This window comes from Ischnura elegans, chromosome 1 (genome assembly GCF_921293095.1).
Source record: "Ischnura elegans chromosome 1, ioIscEleg1.1, whole genome shotgun sequence".
Taxonomy (NCBI): domain Eukaryota; kingdom Metazoa; phylum Arthropoda; class Insecta; order Odonata; family Coenagrionidae; genus Ischnura; species Ischnura elegans.
Genome location: NC_060246.1, coordinates 73,239,021 through 73,256,292, shown reverse-complemented (window position 1 = coordinate 73,256,292; position 17,272 = coordinate 73,239,021). Strand labels below are relative to the sequence as shown.

General features: G+C 37.5%; 1 protein-coding gene across 1 annotated transcript; it reads right to left on the bottom strand.

The window, feature by feature from the left end:
• Window positions 1-1,787: 1,787 nt before the first annotated feature.
• Window positions 1,788-17,212, bottom strand: LOC124154570 (transducin beta-like protein 2). Its single transcript, XM_046528428.1, has 6 exons — window positions 17,203-17,212; window positions 15,494-15,717; window positions 11,479-11,668; window positions 8,630-8,815; window positions 4,998-5,186; window positions 1,788-2,011 (listed from the first exon to the last, which is right to left on the bottom strand). Exons 1-6 carry the CDS (start codon window positions 17,210-17,212, stop codon window positions 1,788-1,790), a joined length of 1,023 nt encoding a protein of 340 aa, XP_046384384.1.
• Window positions 17,213-17,272: the final 60 nt, after the last annotated feature.

Sequence of the window (17,272 nt, the reverse complement as noted above, 5' to 3'; positions counted from 1 at the left end):
ATGCTCTATATAATCGATGATACAATTGATTAAATACAACATGAGGAGAAATAGTTAATAATTATGTGAATCCAATTGGTGTCTTTAATTGTAAGAAACACGAAGGTACCTTCCCATCAGCCATGGGTATTGAGTATAGGAAGCGTAATTGATTTAACGTTACTAAAGAATATTTTATATTAAGAAGCAATAATAGAAAGTGGATTGAAACGAGAGAAATCCTTTTTGTGATAAGGAAATGAATTTAAAATTTATGCAAGCAGTACTGTGGCAACAAGTCACGAATAAAAGATTTGCTCATGTCACTATAAGGTATCAGATGGTGTTTGACTTTGTTCTCTCATCGATAGCCTTGATGATAATTTTTAACAAATACCAACAAACTAGAGGATATTGAACTACATTTATTTTAGTGCTCATACGGCCTGGTGATATTGATGTACTGCCTGACATATATGTCTCCCTTTCCTCTATTTTTCTCACTGCTGACCTTTGGATCACGTTGATCCACCCACAAGATTGCATTGGCAGTATTTTGAAGACTGTTCTGGAGTAGTCAGGGGTTTTACATCATCTGAGATTACTAATGCATGCATGAGGCACAGAGCTCAGGGAAACAGCACTTGATAATCACCTATTAAAATTGACTATGGTTGGAAAGTTTCCTTAGTTTGATAGGGTATTAATAATCCTTATTTAAGCCAAGCGCTGCCTGCTAGCAGCCTGCGTCGTATCAGCGCTCAAAGCCTCGCCCCAAGGTCACCTCACACGGCGATAGCTGGAACCAGAAATACGTCACACGGGCTTTTCCCGTCATTCCTACTTAGCCGTCGTGTTTTCGCACGCTTGAAAGTTTTAACTTTTCGTTTAATCGCAAAAAATAGATATCGTCATTTAAAAATCTTAGAGCGTGAAATGCATACTCCAGGAGTAATAATCTTTCGATTTAGGCATTATGGTATACCTGGACCAAATAAAACTCAAACGAAGGGAGGACTACATTGATTAACATGGTCACATACAATATGTCAATCAGTAAATCAAAAATTCAAAAAGCAACAATTCTTCATGCATCAATTTATTCTCTGGTATAACCCAAATACAAAATCTCACATATACAGTCACTCTCCTTAAACACTCACAATAGTTTCCAACAATGGTATGGCTTTTATCAGCAAACATAGAGCAACAATCACAAAAAGACATTCTTTTATTTTACAAGTGAAAATAGCACACCCTTTAAAGACTTGCCACCACCATATTCTCACAAATGTAACTCTTCAGATCAGGACATTTGTAAACACTTATCTTTCCTTTGCTTCATGTTAAAAAAACTCTTTCCATTGAACATAGCCAAAGTATACAATCACAGCAAAAATAACTCTTGGCGGGATAACACAATGCCTTCATTGTTCTAGCAATGATAAAAGGCATCTAAAAGACTTTTCTTACAATCATAGGTATACTCTTCAAATACAAAAGAAGAATATCCAAATTTTGAAAAAATCATTATTTTGAAAGATTGGATGAGCAGATATTTCAAAAGACCAGTACACGCATAAATATGACAGCTAAATGATTAGTTTTGATGACTTGATTCCAAGAGTTTTAAATGCCTTTTCTCCCAGTCAAAAAATAGTATTTATCAATTAATCAGTCTCAATTATGCAATGAGTTACAGGCATTCATGGTATAGATGTTTGAACTGAGTGAATGATGCCCGAGAGTAACACTTATCAAGAAATTTTGTTCACTGAGCATTCAAGAGAAGAATGAAAGGAGAGGATTCAGGCACCGGTGACCCCCATTTTCTGAAGGAATGCTTCTGAGCTTGCAATTTGGGCCTCCAGACGTTCACGCATTGCAGAAGTTCCAGCAGATCGTAGGTTCATCCGGGCAGATGCCAATAACTCCTTTTGACCAATTACATTGTGGAAAACATGTACATGCTTGTCCCCAGTAGTCAGAACATATTTCCCAGCGGCATCGAAGAGGACACAATTTATGGGAGCTATTGGAAAAGAGAAAATTCAGTATTAGAGAAAAAATACTTTTTTGTGTAATCACTGCAGATTTTTCCTGAGTAGCCATTAATACAAACTTACTAGCCTGATAGAGAAAATTTTAAGTTATTAGGAGTTCCATGAAAATTCCACATGTTACAAGAAACCTGCAGAAGATATTTCCACAGAAAAAAATCATAAGACTTGACTGCGATTCAAACTTGGATCTATTTTGACAGAGCTACATGGGGAAATTGGGACAATGACATCCTTCTTTGAAAAATACCCTCAGAAATTTGCTTACTGTAATGATAGCTTTACTATGTTACTGGAATGGTAATAATGATTTCTGGAATCAGATCCCTAGGGATCCTGTCCGACTAAGGAAAATTGTCATCATCAAAACATCCTCTTTTTCTTCAAATGCCATTCACCAAGTTCATTGTCATATGCTTTACCACATAATCCCTCCCGGGAGTATGAGTGACTATGGAGATTCAGGCGTTTGAGTTCATTGTCATACATTGTACTTTCAGTGCCGGCTGTTCATTTTTTTGCAGCACAGGCTGTAGAAAGTCTCTCTAGTTTGATCAAAGTGAAAGGAAAGGAAACAGAAAGTTAAGGACGACTGGGGACCAAGGGTAAACCAGCAGTCAGGACACTAATTCCACATGTATTTACAATACATATGCGGTAAACTCTAGAATTCGTAAAAGACACCAGATTGACACTATCCATGTACCGCTATCCAAATTTCAGAGCACACTACTTAAGAACATAGACTGACTCAGATTGAAGGCCTTTGGAGTTGATGATATTTCCTGTGAATGCAGAGAGACATATGTTGGAGAAACAGGAAAAACCAGAGCAACAAAAAACACCAGAGCTTTAACCTGATGAGACAACATGTTTAGCAGCACTGACCAAGCACATCCTTCTTCATTGCCATAAAGTCCTCTTGGAGAGCATTCATCTTCTGCGATGGTCAACTGGTTACTGGGATCACCCAGTAAATCAGGTTGGAGGAGAACAGGATAATTACTGACACCGAATTTCAACTAATGTAAGTTGTATTTGGGCATCAATGATCCTTCGTATGAAAAGGATGTGAGAAAAATCAACCAATCAGGTGGCACCTACTCCACTGACCTGAGGCACTCAAGTCCTGATGACAACAGCTGAGTCAGCAGTAAAATTACCAGAATGGAGCCAAATTTAACCTGGTTGGAAGCCTGAGAGGGTTTCATCCATATCATTATCCATTTTCCTTTTCCCCAATTTGTTTATGTGACTAATTACAAACAGTTTAAGATTTTGAATGCATCCAAATGGCCTCCCTTGGATTGGTTTTTGTTTTGCCTTTTGTCATGCCTAAAACTAGCATGACAGTGTCACGCAAAGTGAAACAATAATTCAATTTTCCTCCTATACACTTGTTTTTGTAATATATAAATTATAAAATGGAAAAACTATGAGTGTCTAAGTACAACCAAGCACATTCCCCTTCAAATTCATTCTGTCTCTCTTTATACTGAATCCTTCACTAACTCGGCTGCTAATTACTGCATCACTCAAGGTGGAGCCTGGGAATTAAAAGGGATCCCTGGCAAATACTTTTGAGAGAATAAAAAATTTCATATTTTATGGCTAATACAGTTGAGGACCTCAAATCTGGAAAGCTTGGGACCAAAGGGTTTCTGGATTTCTGGTCTTATACATATTTTGTTAATTAATTAATTTATAAATGCGTTCAGGCTCTTGTGCTCAATATTTGAGATCCCTACGTGTCCCTGCCTAAGTTGTTAGCATGAGAGTACCCAGTGAGGGACAGGAGGGGGCAGCTGCCCCCCCCTAGAAGCAAAAATCGCATGTCTTTAAGGAAATTAATATTTTTTCAATCAAATAATTTTAAAAACTAATAAAGAGCTGTTACAGTTTCCTTACAATGTTGAATTCATTCATCTTTTCCATGCTTAAATCTTACCTACAACTTGAACAACCATGGCTTGCCCCCCCCTAGTTTTTATCCTGGGTACGCCCTTGGTTGTTAGCGTATGTTCATAGCATGTGCTAACTTCCTCATCATCCCAGAACAAGGCTCAGGCAGTGGCGGCTGGTGGTAATTTATCTAGGGTGTGCATTAGAGCAGATATAGGATGATTTATTTATATTATGTTAATCCTAATCCATGAGCGTCATATTTCGTCGTAATAGAATACATAGCAAGCAAAACATATCACTGGTACACTCTACCCTTAAAATTGCATGAACAGAAATAATATTAGCATGTATGAAAATAATTATTCTCAACACACCTTTACAAGTGACGGTAGTTGAAATTCATTCTCTTTTCCTTACACCCTATGAGGAAGTAGTGTAGAAAACGGCTATACAGATGGCTCTGTAGACGGACTAGGATCCTGGGCGCAGGTAGTGTAGGTGGCGGCTACAACACTACACTACCTGCTAGTCGGTCACCAAAAACATGCGCGTGCGCATTCGCATGGTTTTGAGTCTGCTCCCATCGCCCCTTTGAACAGCACATACCCCCCCGCTTACCTCGTCCCGCCAGAGCTCCCTCAAGCGATCGCACAGACCGAAAATGTGCCCGGCATGATGCCACGGGATCGCACACTTGTAGAGCGGTGAATTCGAAAAGGAGATAGCTGTAGCGTTCGGAGGCTCGTGTTTCTTGCATATGCAGACAGTACTTTTATCCTTCGCGTTGCAAAGGAATATTTTTCTTTTATAATTTATTCATCTTTGGGTGTGCACTTGCTAACATGCGTATACGCACGCGCCGCCACTGGGCTCAGGGAGTGGTACCAAGTGAAAAAACTCAGAGGAATTTTCAAACGTTCCAGATTCATGATACTTGCAAGCGGATGAGGAGAGGAAAAATTTGATGATCGTCTGGGTCGCAGTCAACCTCCACTGAATTGCTTGAGGTTTATAAGTTCCTTTAGGAATTTCAAAATAAAATGATTTTTGTACCTGCGTGAATGTCATGAATTGAAGCTTCACAATTTCCAGTCCTAGATGAATACAAGTGCAGAGATGTTCCGGAGGCAACAGCAACCACTGTTCCATCTGGTGACAATGCAAGTCTAGAGGCAACATCTGGAGTTGGTTTATACTTTCCAGTCATCAGCAAATGAGGGTCTTCCCCTTTCTCAAATTCAACTGCAATGAAAATGACACCATTTGTAGTGTAAAATTGGTAAAAGAAATTTATCTAGATTTAGGTGAAACATCTTATAGCCAGGGCTGGGCAAAATACAGGCCGAGGAGTATTTGGGATGCACAATACAAAACACTGCTCCAAATGCATTTGAAATACAAAAATACTAATCCAAATATATTTGAAATACCTTTGACTTGAAGATTTGAAAAAAAAACTACAAAATAGTATTTTTTTACATTTTAAAATACAAAATACATATGTATGGAAACTAAGAGATCTTAAAAAAACATAACCAGCCTTGGCATATAATGGATAGTTGCAAACACGGAGAACATTATTCTAATGATAACACTAAAATAAATTACTATATTTTGAAACATAGGGCCACAGAAAAGGGGACACCCACAAAATTTTTTGACAGACGTTTCTGTGGGATAACCCACTAATACCCAATGAGAGAATGGACTGCTGTTGTCTTCTCTTTACACGATCTTCAGAGAGGAAGGGGGAGTTGGAGGGTTGGGCAAAGGTGAAGGGGAAGAGATCATTCCATCAGATCAGAATGGTGAAAGGATGACTCCAGCAGACTAAGTGAGGTCTGCCATAAAATGGCTTGCTCTAGCAATAAGAGGGGCCACTGTTCTGTAGAAGTGTTAACAAATTAGACCCAGGGGAAGGATTTGCACCTCTTGAGAGCGGCCGAGGACACCGTCTTTGATGCTTCTTTGGGAAAGTGAATAAGCAACTTCACTGTTAGATGAAAAAAAAGGATCGGGTGATTCAGGATTAGTTATGAGAAATACAGAATGGAGACAAATTTTGGATGGACTTGGTACATCTATAAATTTTCCACCCAACTTAGCTACCTATATCTGCTCCTTTACAACTTTGAGGTAGCACCTTAGCCCTGAGGATAAAATCCTTTCACTCTTGAGTTCATTCGTTCAGTTAAAGTAATCTCTGTAATAAAGTAATCTCTGAACCATAGTGCTACAGAGGTGTTATCAGAGCTACTTCATAAGTATTTTTTATTTTGAGTGGGGAAATACAAACATTTGTATTTGAAATACAAAATACAAGATACATTCCGGTCGTGCATTTGAAATGCCAAATACGTGAGTCACCATGGCTCTCTCGTCCTCGTCATCCTAAGGAGTATAGGGAAAGTCGTGCAAAAAAAGGAAGAACTCACACGTTGGAACAAGCACACTTTTATTGTCACTCCTTTTGCGTACCCACGCCGACTACCCCAAGGAGCTGTCTTCTTCCTCTCGTCAGCATTTTCGTTATTGGATCGAGTGCACGGCAAGATCCCGTTCAAAGCATGTCTTCGTTATGTTGTAGGGGTTGCGTGGTTGGGAACAAAAAGGAAGGAGGAAGTGCTGAGTTTGGATGGGAATGGAAATGAGGCAAGGAATACGACAGCCGGCTCTTACAAATTTCAAATGTATTTCAAATATGTACGTATTTTAAGATACAGTAGATTCCGGTTAATTGGGACATATCGGGATTTATGCACTTTGCCCCAATTAAGCAGCTGCCCCAATTAGGCGAACTATCCTGTATATGGGCATAAACAAACATTGAAATGATAGAAAGAAGACTAAAAGAATGTTTATAATGCCATTGTTTATTAAACTAGTAATTTGATTAATAAATCAGCGAGTTTAGTTAATTTATTATAATTTTTAAAAATTAAAACAATTTAGTTAAAAATATTTTTCACAGCCTCGGGCGACGCTGAATGAATGTCTATTACCAAGTCCTTTTAAAGAAAAGTCCTATCCTCTTGCGGGCAGTATAACAACAAGAGCTTTCAAAATAGGGCAAGAATAGGAACATTTGTGAAAAATAATAGTAAATCGAAGGAGGAAAATTAAAAAAATAGTATTCTGAAAAACAAAAAATTTTAATTTCGCCGCTAGTGTAGAGTCTATGTCACCGACTCATGGCCCAATAAAGCGGCATGCTGTCCCAATTAAGCGGAGAATACTCTGGGATATTCCTCTATTGGGTTCTGTTCTTTAAGATCTGCCCCAATTAAGCGGCTGCCCCAAGTAACTGGTGGACCCATTAAACGGAATCTACTGTACTTGTATTTGAAATACTGCCCAGCCCTGCATATAGCTAAGTATGTCTGATGCTCTCCTCTTACCTGGAAGCTCAGACTCACTTCATATTTATGGCCCAAACTTTTAAATCCTAGAGGAAGATGATTAGCAATTCTCTCATCTACTTCAAATCAAACCTTCCCTCATCTTTGGTGCTTGCACCCCATCACCATAAGCTAGGACCTGTTCATGAGATCATGCTGATGCTGAACATTTTTTAACATTCTTACTAGTTTTCAGCCAATAAATGGCAATTGATTCTCTCCAAGTTCGACTCTAAATCAAACAAAGCATTTTTATATTTTTTTTCCACTTACTCTGATTAAACTTATCCTTCACCAAAATGCCCAGGTGCTATGCTATGCCATGCTCAAAGCTACAAGAACTGATGGGATAAATGGGTCCAATTTATTTTATAGAAAACAAAAACAGCCTCTATTAGTCTCAATTTATTGTTACAGATTATCTATGGGTGAAATTAACCCTTGGGCTTCGGGAGTTCACGATTTTAGCTGCCAGCCAGTGCAGAAGAGACCCCCTGTACAGGAGGCACCCCCTGCCACAAGGACTGGTCTGGTTGAGTTAAGCTCCTTAGCAATAATCCTCAAGGCAAGGGATAGTGCTGAAGTGAAAAATATCCAGGTGGCAATAAAAAATTTGGGTAAATGCCACAGTCAGTGAGCAAAACCTATTAAAATATTTCTGCACTCGTTAAAAACAAAAATTGGATGACCTATGGAGCTGTATAATAAGCATAATAATTCCTCAAACATTTGTACATATCTCATATGGCTGTAAGCTTGAAATCTAAAATAGATTTTTGGATTGAGAATTATGGATATCAAGGCCCTAGAAGCAAGGAGATGGGAAAGTTCAACCTCTCCAGGAATGTTTTGGATATGCTCCTGATATACATATAGGTAGATTAAATATTATTATATATTAATTATTCAATATTTATTATCCAATAGCTTTCAGTTAATATTTATACTAGAATATTTACAAGCCCTAATAACTATACTGTTTGCACTCCTTTTTTGTACTCTGAAAACCATATAAGCAATTATTAAAAAGTTACACTTCAGTCTTTTTACACGAAATTATAACACAAAAAGTAATGTTACAGGATATGGAGAAAAGCATTTTCTTGATTGGTGAGAATGATAGTCTGATAATGGTTGACAATTATACATGCAGAAATGCTATTTAGGATCAAAAAAACATGTATGAGCATCTCAAACTAAAAAAGATACATATGCCTTAATTTCGATTTCCTCATGTTTTCAAAGTTCAATGTTAAAAAAGATGAGCAATAAATATTGGAAACATACTTTTTGTATCATACAATCTCCAAGTCCCATCCTTAGACACTGATGACATTCTAGATGAATCGCAGTTGAAGCCAAAGTCATGAATTCCAGAAGTGTGACCCTTTAACTCAAAAGCACGAGCCAGTTGCTTGAACTCTCCAGACTTTGCAAAAGAAACTTCCCAAACTTTTAAATCTGGAGTAAAACCTGAAAATTTTAAGACATTGAAGACAAACTTTTAAGCATCAAATCAATTAAATGCTGAAAATATTAAAATTTAGGATATAATGCATAACACTAAATACCTATGTACGAAGCATTACCCAATGCTTTACAGCAAAGAAAATTTAGCCAGGATAATTGCAGATTACCCGATAACTGGTGCCCAAAAATGCTTTTTATTAAAGCACCACCATAGTGAAAATTCACTGGTTAAATATGAATTATAAACACATTTTATAAGTCTAAAAGGTAGGCTTCCGTGGTTAAAATTAATAATTACAATATGCTGGTCTTGGGAGTGAAGCTGCATCAAGTTGCCACTGTTAACATCGTTCACATACCTGGCCGACACTTCTGAGGCAATGCAGCAGTTAATAAAATTAGACAGATGATCAGGCCTATTACAAATATTCCTCTTAACACACAAGGGGTTAATCACATGAAGGGTAGTTGTGGGCAGGGCCCTGTTGGCGAAACAGGTCACCTTGTTTCCACCAGAGTTAAAGAGGACATCCAGCACACAAAGAATTCTGACCTAAATATTTCAGCTGTTGCGATCCATTCCAGAAACGAAACACGCCATAGAATTCCTGACTACTCGTATAGCATCTGGGCCCCTGTAACATCACGTGCAGTGGCATCGCATGGCAGCCAATCTGGCCTTTTTCAAATGGGTTAAAATTAACCATATCTAAAACCAAATAATTTGTATATTACGAATACACTAACGGTGGGTTACGAATCGCATTCAATGCCTTTCGTTATCTTTGATGAAGGAAAGTACCCTATTGGGAGGCTAAACAGCCAGTGTAATCTTCAACAGGCAGGAGGGATGACACAAGGGAACTGGCAGGCACTTGAGTGCATCGACCCTCCCAGCTACCAACCACTCCCTCTGTTGCGGCACCCTTATAACCTCAGGCACAAACCACTTCTGTTTAGTTGATTGCTTGGTGGGCCCAGAAGATGGAGTACTGCATTTCCTCTAAAACGTTGGCCAGGTACTGACAACTTGACACGGCTTCACACTGAAGATCGAGACCGTGCAATTATTACATTTTGTAAGTAGTCATGTCCAAAATTCATGACAAAAGAAAGGACAAGATGGAGGAATTGAGGAGAAACCACAGTCAATGATGGTCATTTTATCTGATGGCTTTCAAGTATTTGAATTTTCATTGTACGTATGCATTTATGGAGATGACATGAATAAAATGGACATTGGTGATTCAGGGGAAAAGTCTCCACCAGCCAAACCAAAATTTTGATGGATCAATCTTACGGTTACCAGCTTAACTTCTGTCTTGGTAGGTAGTAACCATACAGGCCATTCTAGTAAGTGAATTTCCATGGATAATCATTACAAACTCCTTGATATAAAGGTGCAATGAGGTTTGAATTTTGTGCGTGTGATGGTGTTTAAATTATTTAGATTAGTACAGAGTGGATTGATGAATAGAGTTTGAAGTACCTACTCCATGGCTAGTAAGGGCAGGATCAATTAGAGAGGCTGGATTAGAGGCTGGCACATAGCCATGCTCAATATAAAGCAATTAAAACTGAAAATGATAAAGATGACAAACCAGTTCTGAAATGTGCATAAGAATGAGATGGATTAGATGCAGGATTCCATTGATGAAATGATAATGAACAAAAATGGGCACAGCAGTTACCAGTTGAAAAAATTTCATCAGCAAAGAAGATTCAGCAACACGAGGGAATAAAAGAAGTGAACGTCGCCAATGAACTATGAGAAAAGAATTGATAAGTAAAATGCAGAATGCTTTTTAACACAGAAAGGTGAATTAAGAGAAGACTGACGCCTCTGATATGGATGTGAAAGAATAATAATAATAATAACAACAACAACAATAAGATGTCTTTCACCAGGCACAGATGAAAAGTCAAGATGTAAATAAGAAAAGAGCTTTGACTGGGAAGAATAGAATATGCCTACAAGGCAAGCATAAAAAAGTTGAGCCTTGCCCCAGTCCATTATTTTCCCTTGACAGTGTTCACAATCACTTGAATTACACATTTACATATAGCCAAACTGTCAAATATATTTACAATAAATCCAACACCATGCCAAAGAAAAGGCTTAAATATCAGTGGCAATTTCAATTTTAGAAGAGTAATTGTTTAATTTTGCATTTTACAGGGTTCTCTAAAAAAAATACAATAACCAAATAGTATGAAAAACACAAATCGAAGGAAGAAAGGATTGTTTTTGAGTAAACTAATCAAACACATAAGGGAGAAAAGGCCATTGCAGTGGCGTAGCCAGGAGGAGTTCAGGAGGGGTCCTGACCACCCCCAAAATATAAAAATACAATAATATTTTCCTTCATAAAAGAAAGCAAAATATTGAAAAATCATGAATTTACAAAATATTTCATATTAATATTAGTTTAAAGCCCTCTACTTGGAACCCTGTTTTTCAAAAAATTTCCTCCTGGTTTTGGATCTCTCCCTCCCCCCCCCACCAAAATTCCTGGCTATGTCACTGGGCCATCGCCGATGAAGAGGTAAGTAGCAAAGTCAGCATTACTTTAAGTGAAACTCACCCATTAGCAAGATGGTTATCAAATACAAAAATTAGAAATTTGAATAAAGACATTTGAAATCACTGTATTTAATCAACCCACCTGAAGCAGCAACAAAGCGTCCACAGGGTGAAATACGAGCACAAGTGGTGGACATGAGGTAGGTGTCAACTTTACCAAGAACGTTCTGTCCCTTCAAGTCCCATATCACCAAATCTGTTTTCTCAGAGCAAGTCATGATGTAGCGTCCTGTACAAGCAATATCCAACCCAATAACATCTTCTGTGTGGTGCTGGAATAAAAAAATCCAAGATTTTACCGATCATTCCTTTTTCAAGATATTTCCACCGAGGGAAGTTTCCTTGTGAGGAGATGAAGTAGGTTTTTCCTAACCACTGCTAATCCTGTCTAGGTTTTGCTCAGGAAATATGAACAGAGCATAAGCAAAATCAAAATTCCAAGACACTGAGAATAGGACCATTTAAGCTCTTGAGAACATTTGAAATACAGCACATATAGATTCAACATCACACTGAAATTAACTAACACTAATTTCAGATAACAGCATCGAGAAAAAATTGTATTTTTCCACATAAATTTTATTTTTCATAAATGAAATGGTCAATTGGATCAAAAATGTTGCAGATTTCATCGGAATACACTCTTGAGTCTTGGTTGTTAACACTAAAACAACGGAGTGAGCCATTTTGGCTATGGCATGCCATTGTTCTAGGCAAAATATTATGTACTTCCTAAAAACATTTGCATGGCACTATCTGACTAACTGCACTGTCCGAAAGATATCTAATGTGGATGAAAAGTCAAATTCATTAAAAGAAATTGGTGAATACAGTAAAGGAACGGATTTCACTGGTTCACTCCATTGTTCTAATGTTAAGTCAATGACTTTAATGCTCTGACCTAAAGAGAGAGGAGTAAGAGAAGGAGCCACCATCATGATTAAGGAGAAAATAGACACTGCAACTAATCACTCTCATCTCAATAAGATAACTCTGATGCAGCATGAAAAACAATTCAAACCAGTGCAGCTTAAATCTTTCAGCCCGTTGAGTCCTTAGTAAGAAGAAATCAGTGACGCTATTTAAGGCTGTCATGCCTTTAACAAAAGAAAGTTGCCTGAAATCAGAGCACTGTACCAGTAGGTAATGGCAAGGCCACAATCAATCCCATACATTCAAGGCCAATTACAGATAGAGGAACTGGTCACACTACTCAAGAGAGAGCACTGACTTGAAGTGCTTCTCTAGAAAAAATTGAACTCTGCAAAAAATATTAATTACATTGAAATAAAACTTTTATTGCAAAATAAAAAATGTGTCACACTTACATCCATAAAAAACTAATGTCATTTGTTATAACACACAAGTAACATTTCAAAAACATATTATTTGTCTTATTATTACATAATTGTTTAAAAACATGATATCAGAGAATAATGAATCAGAAAGACAGCATTACAATGAAGCATTACAAATGCAGTCTTGAGGTATATCTTTACTCTTATTAGCACATTTTGCAAATTTTTTGATTACTTTCACAGTGTCCACACATTTTTTTTTGTAGCACCGTGAGCATCTATGATTAGTTTATCTCAGATTATATTGGCCAATCTGGCAATGCTTTTGAACCTTGCTAAACGAAGGAGGTCACCAAAGTTGAATGGAAATAATTTTCTCTACATGAGGTGGGGATAGCTCATGATGGAAGTGATGATAGCCACTGGACATCTTTGAGGCATATACAAGCCTTTAGAGTATGCCGACCCGTAAGTTTAGAAAGTTGGAAAAAATATTTTTAATACGTTTTTCTAGTGCCCAGGATCAAAACTAGAAGGGGGCATACCGTGGTCGTTCAAGTTGTGATACAGAAAAGGTTAAGGAAACAAAAATTTCAAGAAAATTATAACAGCGCTTTATAAGTAAAAAAATATTTCTACTTTAATTATATGTTTTATACTAACATCACTTTTCTTGGATATAAAGAAAATTTGTTCTGAACTTTCATGTTGAACTTAATTTACTTTTGCCTCTAGGCGGGGACAGCCCCCCGCTGGGTACGCCCATGCCCTTAACTCTCCTGGTAGAGGCAAGACTTGCAGTGAAATTATCAACTTGTAAATATTGATGAATTGTCCAACTGTTTTCTTTGATGTTGTGATTAATAATGTGCAGTATCTATGACAAAATGGGAGTGACAGCATACAAGTTGTAACGTTGTGGAAGGGTATTCCTTGAGTGCTTTTATGTAGCCCTGCAGGATACACGGCGGGAGAAGTAGTAGAGGTGCGGCAGCACCTGAATTGGGTGCCAGCAGCTACACATTACCCTAACAGTGCACTTCAGTGAGCAATCAACACCATCCATAAAATTACTTAGTGGCGACTCTTTAACAACACAACATACTGTAGTTATGCTAATGTGTCTTCCCTTCACATAAAGATGAAACGTAAAATTTATTTAAAGACATGAGAGTCAAACTTAAGCAGTGTGTGTGTGTGTGGTGAAGCGCACGCTATGAAATTTAACACTATTGACACAAAGTAATGACAAAGAGAGCTAAATAATGGTATGAGATACATGAACAGTTAATTGACCACTCACACTGGGTATAAGGTAGTAAAACCGATTGCAGGTAAAAGCAGACATTGCTCTTGACCTGAAGTTGCTCGTTCCAAAAAATACTTAATTTTCACATTTCATGTTCCAAAATATGAAAATAAAAAAGTTGAGCCTCAAAAATCCGAAAATAATGAAATGATGTGCTTAAGAACTAATACTGGGGATGCAGGTGCCCTCCCCCAGAAATTTTTTAAGATAAATGGTTCAAAATGAAGAGTTTTACGGATTTCTGAAGGATATTTTAGTAATTCTTACACTATTCTATAAGTAATATTTATCCTACGAGGTAAAATGGATTGAATTTTCAAATTTATCTGAGTTCTGGGGGGAGTTTCATCCCCCAAAACCCACCGGAATAGGGAGATTTCCCATAATAGCATGTAACAGAAGTTGAAGTAGAATGTTATTGAACTCAAGCAGAGGATTTGAATAGAAGTAAGGCTAGAGGGTATTACAAAAACAAATCCAACTGACGTTCCCAAAAATAAGGAAGCCGTAGGGTAGACGGACTGTAGGTCTTCATATATAAACACAACAGTAAACACCTACTTTTTGTAAGTCGGTGATGTAATGAAAGTTTTTCTTGAGGAAAAAAAATAAGGGAAAACCGCTCATTGAGGAAAGGAATTGTTCCTGAGCGTGTAAACAATATCAAACCCAGTGAGGCAAATGCACGCAACCGTAGTCGGAAAGTGGTGACCTGCAAAGCAGGATCACGAGTAATTTAACTTATTTGCCTATGGACTGTTAGTAAGACCGATTGAAAAACAGAAAAATGTGTCTCTTTGGTTTTCAAACTCAATCAAAACAATGATATGTTAAATATTTGAGGATGAGTCCCTCATGAAATGGCAAGAGAATTTTATTTCTGTTATACAAATCTAACACTGAAAAGGAGTTTGCTGACTCTGACTGAGAGTGAGGATGAGAAGTCATTGGCCATGATACGAGTCAAGGTTCTCTATTATCATAAGCAAATGGGAAGGTAGGCCATGAAAACTTTTAATGTTGGAATTTAACTAGGTGGACTGCAGCAAAGTTCATTTGATTCATAGATGACTGACTTGCATCTTTCAGTCCTCAGAAGGACAGCAGTAATTGATTTCTGTTATATATAAGCTATATATAACCCTTATGGCATAAAGATCATTCCCAAGAAATCAAGCATAACAGCAAATAGCATTTAATCCTCCAAGATTAATTCGTAAATTGATGTATCTTGAGGACAGATTACGTAAAATTAAGATCATAGAGGCAAAAAGATCCCAACGTATGTTTTCCATCTGAACAGTGAATTCAGAATATTCTTCCGAAAGGTATAATATAAGAGGTGCAGGAAGTTCACTGGAAGACCTATCACTGATAGGAAAGGAAATCAACCCTTGAAGCTGGTAAGCCACAACACCATACTAGTACCATCATGAAATGAAAGCAGCAATCGTTTCATTCATTCAACACTTTCCATCATGTTATCTTACCTTGGGGAATGTAATTCCTTTCTCCACTGATGAGATACCACCTTCAGGCTTACGGTGAACTTTATACACTTCAAGTGTGTTGTCCGTTGCTCTCAAGATTAGAAAAGCTTTGCAGTCGGGACTCCACCGAACTTTAGATGCATGGTCAAATTCCACATTCACCCTCACACTCTTACGCTCCTTCTGACTGAAGTCCTTTGTTGTCCATAAGTGTAAAGATCGGTCTGAAGCAAATAGTGGGGAGAAAAGGGAATTTGAAACAAAAAGCAAAATGGCCATGAGATAAATGCTCACAAATAACAGCCTTCTGCAATCACAAGAATTCCTTAAGATTTCTTCTTCATGAGGAAAAATGTATGCCCCAGAAAACACCACTCTCATAAAGGAAAATTATATCCGAGAAAAATGACACATTTTACTCCAATATCACTCTGTATAGAGTAAGACAAACACTGAAAATGTGATTTCAGTAGAATGACTTCCATGGAGGTGATGTGCATAAACAATGTTAGTAACTTAAACAGGGCAAAGTCTACTAAACCTATAAACGTACAAGTAACAATGAAGAGAGGGGATCCTCTAAAAGTGGCAGAGATGTAACAATTTGTCCCCCAATGCTTTTTAATCTTTGGTGTCAACAATCTAGTATACCATGAGAAAGAGCAAATACAATGTTTCTGGCATACTAAACTTCCTAAACCTCTAAAATCTCAACCGTCTCTACAGCACCATATTTATTTAGGGTGAATTAGAGCTGCTTCAGGATACTTAATTCCAGGACAAAAATGTCACACAAGTAGTGGGTACCAAGTTAATTAAGGGCAGAGAGTAGTATATGGGTCCCAGGCCTTAATCTCATGTCCATTAGACTTGTATTCAACCATGAAAGGATTTTACGAGCCTAGAAAAATTTATTTAAATCTCACAAGCAGATTTAAGATTCCACATTAAGAATCACTCATCCTGTAAATTGAGATTTTGCATCCAATAAAATATAGTGAGCTCACTGCATTTTATCTCATACTCACGAGCATCAATGAAAACAATCAATATACATAGCTTCTAGACACCACCTAAGGCAGTGAGGGATTTTAGATGGAGTGACAACATCAGGATGCTAAATCTTGTTCTTGGACCACTCCAGACTGATGCATGAACTCCATATTGTTGACCATACGCTTCTTCCAGCACTTTCCAAACCATCGGAGAACAACTCAATCACCCAGAGTAACTTACTGTACTTGTCAAAGAAATACACATAGGAATATAACTGTAACCGTTTAAAGAGTGAAGCCAGCTATAAAATCCAGAGAATGCCAGAGAAACTTCATATGTAACGCATATTTAAAACTGGATAGGTGTTTGGTCAAGTAAGACCGCAAGAAAATGGTATCCTTGGTACCTCTACACACTTGAAATATCAAAAATGATGCACCACAACAAATGTAGTTGAATATTTCATTTAATAAAAACCTATGATAAGCAGTCTGCATAATTAATAAGGCCAGAAGGTTATGGTACTCCCATGCAACTCACCCAAGTGATTCATAAATATCAGCTTTTAAACACTTCACTTCAAATAGGAAACTGGTGTAGATCATGTGATCTATCTTACGAGAGCAGATCAAGAAGAGGGTAAAGCAATGCAACCTCGACCAATTAATATAGAAAAAGTAAGTTCCAGATTACATGTTTCATTACTGTCTAACCTTCTCTCATGTCTTATAACACATATTCATGACTACAGCAATGGATGTATAAAGATGTAATAATCAAGCA